Source organism: Protopterus annectens, chromosome 12.part0 (assembly GCF_019279795.1).
Source record: "Protopterus annectens isolate FY-2018-M chromosome 12.part0, PAN1.0, whole genome shotgun sequence".
In the NCBI taxonomy this organism is placed as follows: Eukaryota; Metazoa; Chordata; order Ceratodontiformes; family Protopteridae; genus Protopterus; species Protopterus annectens.
In genome coordinates this window covers 101511565-101521831 of record NC_056746.1, presented here as the reverse complement: position 1 = coordinate 101521831, position 10267 = coordinate 101511565, and the positions used below count along the sequence as shown (strand labels likewise).

Genomic DNA, 10267 nt, shown 5'->3' with positions numbered 1-10267 from the left:
AAAAAAAAAAAAATTTTTTCCAAAACCCCTTTTCAGCAGAGGCTCGGGGAGAAAACATTTTAGAAACACTGTTCACATATATTACTGAAGGACTACTTAAAAACATTAAATAATATAAATTACAAATTATACATAACATTTTGCTACTTACATTACATTCACACGAACGCAGAGGCAAATATTTACAATATGAAAGGTACTTATGCACTAGTAGACTTTTGAACAGTAAGCATTTTAAGGGGTGTATAAATGAGGTTGTCAATAAGAGATAATATGATGACTGTTTAGATATTTGATGAACTAGAGGTAAGGGAAGGAACTATGGCAAAAAAATGTTAAAATTGTAGTTCAGAGGTAGGGTGTGAAGCAGGTTCTGAAACAATTATATATACTGCTATTATAATGTGTATATTAGAAGTACAGTGGGGGGTGAGAAGCATTACAAAATAATGTAAATTGGGATACCCAAAACTATTGAAGTACTTTTGTAGACTGGTTGTGAAGTGTACGATTCTGAATTAAGAATTGTTTGACATTATGGTAAGCTGAAGATAACGGTGGCATTTATCCCAGAGATGTACAAGAGCAGGTCCACTGATTTGACAGGTGAAGTTGTAGTTGTATTTTAAATAAAATTTGCATTCTGAATGGATTTCGGTGGTAGTGGGACGTGGTTCCATAGCTTGGCTACACTACTTGAATACAGTCATCTGCAATATCGGATAACTTGGTTATGGGTGATTAGCGACTTCGCTCAGAGTGTACAATTCTTTTGGAGGAGTAGTGTTGTATTAAGTGCTGTGTAATTTTCTGGCCTACAGTGAAGTCTGTGCGATGTAGTTAGGTGAGAAACAGCCAGGTGATGTGGTAGTTCTAATCAGTTCTCTGAGTGCTGGGCAGTGGTGTGGCTCTATTGTCAGTTTATGGCAAATTTAGTTGTTTTATTATAAAATGGTTCAAGTTTGGATATTTGTGACACCTGAAGGTTGGTGATGTTTGGGGACAGCTTAGAGGAGGGATGGCATTAAAGTACAGGCTGTAGGTCTTGTTTTTGAAAACACTTTTTTTTCCCCTAAGGATGAAGAGTAAAGTGGAGAATGCTTGCTTGCTTCGCACACTGCTCTTTGCAACACAGATTTCTGTGATCAAGGGATTTCTCGCTTTGCTTTATGGAGTGATTGGGGGGGAAAGAAGACTAGAAAGACTTGAAAATGTGTTGTACTACAAAGTACTGAAGTCATTCTGAATGGCGAAAACCATAAGGAGTATAGCCAGGATTTCAAGACTGACTGATATTCTAAGCATCAGTCTCTTTATACATTGAAAGTCCTTGTGCACAATACTATTTTGTTTACTTTGAATATGAACTTAGTTTTATATGTACTTAGCTTTATACTTGCCATTAACAGTACTGCTTTGCATCAGAAATAAAGGAGTATATTACTTCCAAATAAGCAGCAATAACGGTTGAGCACTCTTAAAATACACTTACTAAATTTCTGAGAAGGACTAGAAACAAAATGTTGCCCCAGTAGTAACACCAACTGCAGGAAGTTGGTTTGTTTGTGTCTTTCGGCTTTTCCCAGTTAGGGGTTGCCACAGCGGACCTCTGGTGATTGGCAGTAGAGTTTTACATGCTGGCTTGCCTGGCCCAACTCACAACCTTCAATGAATGAACGCCCGTTCACGCATGTCGCCACACAGAAGACGCTCTGAGAATCGAACGGGCAATGTCTAACTGTGAGGCGACAACGCTACTGCAGCACCACCACCGCAGTACCAATTGCAGGAAGTAATTTACTAAAATATTTACATGCCTTATTAAAATATCATTAACTGTAAGAGGACTACACAAACACACATGCATGGATTATGAAAACAGCGTTTGCACAGTGGCAGCAAAAGGTTACATTTGTGAAATCTAAAGTGTTGTGGTAGTAAGCAAACAGTACTTGAGATACGATGCCCCTAGAATAAAGGCAGTAAAGTTGAAAGACCATTAATTTCACAGACTAAAAGGTTGCAGAGATACACTACATCCCAAAAAACAGAAGTCAAGAAGGGCTTTACTTCTGGTAGACACACTACGTATGCACAGCACTGTCCTTAGCCGCTTACAAGTCAACAAAACCTAAAAAAAAATAATTAACGCACTACAAATGACAGAATAAACTCAGCAGTCAGCCAGTGGGCATGGTTTCAGTATTGCAATGAAGCTGGTATGATTTTTTTTTTTTTAAATGTTTAAGGTATTTTTTCATTCCTTGACTGTTATATGTTCCTATTAGGAGCAGTAAAAAAATAAAAAAAATAAAAAAAAAACATGCACAGGACTACTAATTAGGTAATATCGATGTCATACTAGGTAGTATTTCTTCAGACTCTGCAAGATTAGAGAGCATTATCCACCCCTGGTAACTTCCTTGTTTTGTGATGTTGCAGACCACTTACTGTTTAAATATGGCACAATTGCTTACTTCTCCAACTTCCTAGGAAGAACTTGGCTTGGAATTACAAACGATGGCATTTTGGTGCTGAAAACTGTCCCTCAAAGCAAAGTCCTCATGGACAGGCCTCACTATCCCACTTACTACCTGCAGAAAAAGCTCACTGCAGCTTGGAGTTAATAGCAACAATAATAAAAATACAACGCTACATCCAGCAGTACTCTGCTGTAGTAAGACAAGAGACAGACTCATTATAATTAAATGCATTTTCACTGATGTAGTCAGCACTGAAACATCTAAAACTTCAGGAAGCTGCACTTCATAGTAGTAATACTCACAATCACACAACACTTGAAAAACATTCTTCTCCCCCCTAGGCACACCCATCTCAATATGGATTCATTACAAATTGCCAAAACTAAACCCCCTGACAGAATGCTACAGAAAGAAAACTTCCTGAAACATATACCCAACAAAATTACACACACAATCAAGACAAATTCCTTCTCAATCTTTTTATATATACTTAAACATGCACACCAACTCCACTGTTCCACAATACCAGGGAAAACAGAAACATGAGGTTACACAAACTTGAATAGGTAAACGGTGGAAACATGACCCATCTTCTCCCTTTTCTCAAAGTCACACAAAACCAAAAATGGAAGTACAGAATATCTGAAAGTACTGAAATGTCAGATACAGAAACCAATGACCTTTTTCAAGTAACATTTTGAAACTTTAAATACCACATGACAGATTGCAGGTTTTCTGTTGTTAGGTTATATAAAAAAAGATTCAATCAGCATCCCATAGACCACAGAAGACAGCAGGGGAGTGATAACATTGACAGTGCCATGCCTGCTCACCTCCTCTAGGCGTAGAGGGAGTACATGTCTCAGGGTACACATCCCATCAATGCATCTCATCCCATCAATGCATCTCCACTGGAATCTAAGGACCTACCAAAAGGAGATGGCTTACCTGAGACTCGCAGCTACTGAGGAGGACACCCACATAAGCAAATCAATCACCCTTGCTCACCTGTTGCATGGTTAAATCCCTCAGTTTCTGCACAACATTCATATAAATCTACGACTTACCTCCTCCCCTATTTTTGCCTCCACTGCATGCTGACCATAAGACCCTCTTTCGGGAAACAGGTCAATTCAACACCAGGGCAACAGCTGACAAGAGGCCATCACTTAGGCAGCCATCAAGGTTGGTTTGAGTTTTCCACCTGACCACTGGTGCATGCTCATTTGCAACCAAGAGGATGACATGTTATGGACTTTGGCAAAGCAAGATGTACGACTCTGTGACATGATGAGTTAGGCCCTTCCCTCCCCCTTTGCAAACAAGCACCTCGGCATGATCTCCATTCTCCACTAGGAATACTGCTGAGAACAGCATGCACACGAACACACCCCCTCCTCCCAAGGACAGGCAAGCAAGCGTAAGCCTCATCATTGTTCTGATCACCCACGTCAGCTCCAACATGTGTAAGGTTTACTGTCAATCTTCCCATGGCTGCATGGATGACAGTTTGCGTATAAAATCACTAATGTCCCACGGAGGAAAGAACAGGGACAATTACGTTAATGACCCCAGATTACTGGTGGCCACCAGTAGTAAAACGCTGAAAAAAATGTCCCACTCCTGGTTCAGTCTTTCTGCCGGGAAATTAAATCAGAATTCTGAGCCACAGTCTAACCGCTAATTCTAAATTTCTGGTTTGCAGAGGAAGATTCATTTAAGTGTGCCTTGCTTGTAAGCTGCAGTACAGTGTTTTCAAAGTTGCATCACACAATTAGCCAGTATACATGGTCTGGTATCCAAACTATAGATACAGTAATAGCTCAGTTTGCGATATCTCCCTAATTAGGAAATATGCCACTTTATCTCTTTTTCTTAAAATTCTACTGTATAATGAGCCTAGAAAAGCAGATAATGTGTACTTACTGCTCGTTCCTCAATTAGGATAGGTTCCTTGATGTCATTCCAGTAAATGGCCGTTCTGTCACCAGACTCAAATATCACACTGAACTGATCCCGACAGTCAGCATCCTCTAACCAATACCGCAGGTTACCCTAGAAACAGAATATAAACCTTAATTACAACAGGGTCCATAAACAGTTTTACTGTTACCAACAAATGTACACCAAAGTATGGCAACTTAATTCCAAAATGTAGTGGTAGGTGTATGTGTGTTCATATCTGTTTCTCTCTCTGTTGGGATGGGGGTTGGGTTAATGCAAAAAAAAAAAAAAAAAATCCAAATACATTTAATAACTATAGATATGATAAACATTAATTTGAATAGTAACCATAAGATGTAATTACCTGAATAATACACCTTTTAAAATCGCCACAATACTGCAATGCAGGGTGAATTAAGGACATCACTTCAAACAATGTACAGGTAAAATTTATTTGTGATTCTTATCTCATATTTGACTGTCATATTCTACAAAATCTGGAATCTATTAAGCATCATGAACTTGTGAGTGAGAAAATGGGAAAAAATAAGAGGTAATGTACAGAAAGGAGAGACACCACAATGCATGAAAATGTAACAGTACAGTCTGGCATTGTGTTGCTGGAGAATAGTTTCTAAAACTGTACTATACTCCCAGGGAAAGAATTAGCTTGTAAGACTTCACAGTATCCCTTTGTTTGGGCATCCCATTTCTTACAAGTCCTCCAATTTCTCTTTGTTGAATCCAGGTAGTGCAACATCTTGTACAGTTAATTTCACAACTTGGAAATCAATGAAAAGTGTGAAGGCATCAAAGCATCTTCCATGCAGTAAGTTAACTAAATGTTAAATGACCCAGTCTCTTGGAAATCCTTCAGTGAACCCCTCCGGATGTCTTCCCACTGGAATCAATTCTCCTGTTGGTGCATCAAGTTGTGAAGTTTTAAGGGTCTACAACGGCAAATACTAAGCGTCAGTACTGGGGACATGCCAGAATCATTATACGGGAGCTGCAGTAACACCCATGACAGCCTTTGATTCATGTGTATCAAACTCAGAGAAATTTTCCACAAGATGAACTGCAGTTGAGTGTGAGCAGCTGGAAAAGAATGGAGAACATTGGGGTGTATTTATCCACCCTTAGCCCAGATGCAGAGATCAGGGGGTGAAAAGGGACACACCTCAAATGTAGGGACTTGAGTTTAAAAAGTGAAATGCAAGACAGTACACACGTGCTGCCCATTACAGAATGTCAAAGCAAGACCTACAGATTGCAGGTGTCAAGGGAAAAATGCCCTACAGGAGCGAGCGATTACAGCACTGCAGATGTCAAGGGACAATGCCCTACAGGAGCGAGTGATTACAGCACTGCAGATGTCAAGGGACAATGCCCTACAGGAGCGAGCGATTACAGCACTGCAGATGTCAAGGGAAAAATGCCCTACAGGAGCGAGCGATTACAGCACTGCAGGTGTCAAGGGACAATGCCCTACAGGAGCGAGCGATTACAGCACTGCAGGTGTCAAGGGACAATGCCCTACAGGAGCGAGCGATTACAGCACTGCAGGTGTCAAGGGACAATGCCCTACAGGAGCGAGCGATTACAGCACTGCAGGTGTCAAGGGACAATGCCCTACAAGAGCGAGCGATTACAGCACTGCAGATGGAGTTCCAGTTTATAGTTTACTTATTCCTTTTCGGATGTTGATCAAAGGATGGGGCAAAGTAAAATGCTCCATCTATGGCAGCAGTGATATCACAGCAAGTTACAATGAAAGAAAAGTTCACCCTCATCTACTAACTCATCCCTAAGGTTTCTTTTTCCTACAATACAGTTCCAATATAGTTTTGTTACCAGAAACCAACCTCTATTATTCATTTCCTTGCCTTGAAGTCAAAGGAAAGGAAAGTTCAATGACTTTAAGCTTAACCTCTCATGTGCTTTGGCAGAGGACTTTGTCCCCACCTGCATGATTTAACACAGGCACAAGGACATATATACCTTCCCCTATTAGGCATTGCCTACAGCGTTACATTGGCAATCCTCAAGGATGAAGCTTTTCCCTACTGCCACTGCTTTATACAAGAGAACAGTACCTGCGCAGGTAGCTGATCTCATCTTTGTACAGTGATCAAAGTATTAGAGATAATCGGCCCTGTAAATCTAACAGCTTTAGTCTTACACACATCACTGAGAATCGCTACTAATTATTTATGCTCAAGGATTATGTTCCGATTTTGATGAAGAGTACTACAGTGCAACAAACTGCAGCAATATAACACAAGTAGGAAAACATAATGCACCAAGACATTAGGGAAGAATTTACTTTAGCATCCTCTTGCACTGGACAGTGGCTAACCCTGCTTACACTCTCAATCTAGTCACACAAAAACTGAAATAAAGGCACACTAGCAATGAATATTCATAAAAAGGTGTTTTTAGACTGTCCTGGAATGCTCAACAGATGTGTTCTTGAAGTTAATGTACACTAATTACCTTTACAAGTTGCAGTTGTGATGCAATGAATTTCTAATACTGACCTACTACAAATGACATACATTTCTGTAAACTAAAGAAAAAAGTGCAGTGGAAAAGTAGTTTTACAAAAATATTTTTTATGCTAACTATTCTGATCAGCATTCATCTTTTCAGTGTCCAGTAGTCCCATGTCACTGACATCAGCGGACACGGGCAGTTAGATTAAGAACGTATAGCTAGAAGACTTACCCAATGTTAATTTTATACTGAGAACAAATGCACATCATTTATTTATTTATTTTACATTTGTTGACCAGGATAGTCCGACTGGATACATGTCCATTTTCAGCGAAGGCCCAGCAGGAAAAGCTCCAAGAGAATAATTCACATTGAACATTTAGTAAATGCTAGTTTCAAGCAGATTATAGTCATAAGCAATACCAGCATTAACTTATTATAAAACACTTTACAAAACATAACATTATTTGCAAAGTTAAACATAGATAACATTAATAAAATCATATCATATAAATCATAAAATTCATTTATCCTTCTAGCTTAGCTTTTTATTTATCTTTATTTACCCTTTGCTGACTGGGCTAGTCCTATTAGGCTGGCTGCCTCTCTTCATGGGAGACCTGAGATGGCATTTCTACTTCAAAGGGAAATTTGTCCAGGGCATCTGGGAATTTTTCCCTAATTTTTCAATAGATGCCATGGGATCTTTTACACTAACCTACCAAATGAAGCAGATGGAACCTCGGTTTGATGTCTCATCCACCTTGCTGTGTCAGCTGGCATTACAGAAGGGAAAGAAAGGGAGTGCAGAATTCAAACTGCATTTTCCTTCTGCTTACAAGAGGCACACAGTAAAACCAATGACAAAGCGTACTTACAAGAGGCACACAGTAAAACCAATGACAAAACGTACTTACAAGATGCACACAGTAAAACCAATGACAAAACGTACTTACAAGATGCACACAGTAAAACCAATGACAAAACGTACTTACAAGATGCACACAGTAAAACCAATGACAAAGCGTACTTACAAGAGGCACACAGTAAATCCAATGACAAAACGTACTTACAAGATGCACAAAGTAAAACCAATGACAAAACGTACTTACAAGATGCACACAGTAAAACCAATGACAAAGCGTACTTACAAGAGGCACACAGTAAATCCAATGACAAAACGTACTTACAAGATGCACAAAGTAAAACCAATGACAAAACGTACTTACAAGATGCACACAGTAAAACCAGTGACAAAATGTACTTACAAGAGGCACACAGTAAAACCAATGAAAAAACGGAACATGAATTTGGGGGAAAAAGTGTCCTACCACCTTATCATGAATTGCTACCACTACCTAGTTTTTATAAATTACCTGATAACAAATGAAAGGGTAACTGTCGAAAATGGTGTTGTGGGGTGTGTGTGCCAAACAACTCATATAGGACCTCTGTTGACATACTGAGAATTTAATTATACAATTTGGGTATCTGTCAATCATATACAAGGTAAATATGACAACAGCAATCAGTACACGTCAGTAATTCTAGTCATATCCAGAACAGAGCTCTAAGAACAATGCAAATCAGAGCATTTCAGGCAAAAAGCGAAATGTAGTCTGGTTCCGGAAGCTATCTGAAATACCAGCGGCACACTCTTTTTACACTGAAGTTAAAAACAAAACCACTTCTTTATATCTAGTATGTCTCGTATAAAGGAGACTTGAAATGCATACTGGGAACCAGACAACAAAGCAATAAAACGATCACACTAGCATGGCAGGCCCAGCCATTTTATAGTAAAATATACTAACATATAAGCAGTAGTAATTAACATAACTTTGATGGGTTAAGATAGCAAAAAAGAAAAAGCCAGCACCCAAAATCCACGTTTAGCCTTCCTGCAAAAAGACTTTATTCCATGAAGACTAAAAAATAGTTAGACCAGTGAGGTCATACTGGTTTCGGCAAAAGCCTTCCTCAGCAACCACACATCAAAAATGTATATATGAACTACTCATTCACAAGCCCTTATATGCAATATGGTAGCGCCCTCTAGTGAAAAACAAATATATTACAAATTATATTACAAATGTAACAAAATATTTCAATATCACAAAATATCTGCATATACAGGAATACATAATAGATATAAAATGATAATCCATTACAAAATATTTCAAAATTGGTCATTCAACACAGGTGAAAATAAGGCTCCCAATTTAATTATCCACATTTTTCTTTGTTCGTTAATAGTTCATGTAATACATGAGCCTCATTATTTCTAAACCTGATACGGTCAATGACCATGAAGCTGAAAATCCCTGTTGAATGTTTATGTATATGTTTGTATAAAGAACTCAAACCTTTCTCATTTCTAATGTCACTTAAATGTTCACCGACCCTTATTTTGAAGGGTTGGGAAGTTTGTTCCACATAAAATGCCCGACAGCTGCATTGGGCTAAATAAATAACCCAACTGGTACTGCAATTGGCAAAAAATGAAACATTATAAACATGTGGAGAATTGTGAGAAGTGAAACTGTCTGACTTTAGCACCCTCGGGCAATATGAGCAATGGCCGCATGGATAGAAACCCAATGTAAATTGTCCAGTTATTGTTGTTTGTACGGTTGAATTGGGAAGATGGTTATATACCCTTTTATAATGACTAAATAAGGATCCCAATGACCGCCCCTTCCGAAAGGAATAAGAACACCAATCCTTGATATAATAGTTTAATGTATCATCTGACTTTAATAAATGCCAATGTCTTTGACTGATGTTCATAAAACTCCTGGTGTTTCTACCATACGTAGTGATCAATCTAGGCTCCTGAGATTTATCTGTACCCTTAGCATGATATAACAACAACTGTGACCTATCTTGTTGATAAGCAAACCGACTGGCCCTAGTAATATCACCCGCTTGATATCCCCTGTTCTTAAATCTGGATATTAGTTCCTGTCGATGATAGGAGGAATCAGAACAAATTCTCCTGCTACGGAGAAATTGTGATTTGGGGATATTCCTGATGATATGTTGTGGGTGGAAGCTTGTAGCATGAAGCAGGGTGTTGAACTGAAGAAATTTTCTAAATACCTAACTGTCCAAAGTGTCCAATTCCATTCTCCTAACAGACACATCCAGAAAAGTGATCTCCGACTTACTGTAAGTTAACTTAAATTCCACACCCCACTTGTTGCAATTCAGATACTCCAAGAATTCAAACAAAAATTCCTCATCTGCTCTCCACACCAACCGTCATCAAGATATCTCCTCCAAATATCTAATTCATTCATGTAGATATTATGATTGATGTCATAAATCAGTTGTTCCTCCAC

General features: G+C 38.8%; 1 protein-coding gene across 1 annotated transcript in view; it reads right to left on the bottom strand.

The window, feature by feature from the left end:
* The window catches only part of EIF3B (eukaryotic translation initiation factor 3 subunit B), a gene marked incomplete in the record, with an annotated part of 704366 nt that overhangs the window by 524928 nt on the left and 169171 nt on the right, over positions 1-10267 (bottom strand). Inside the window, 1 exon segment of the mRNA XM_044089128.1 lies at positions 4410-4538. Within this exon segment, the coding sequence (XP_043945063.1) occupies positions 4410-4538 (129 nt within the window).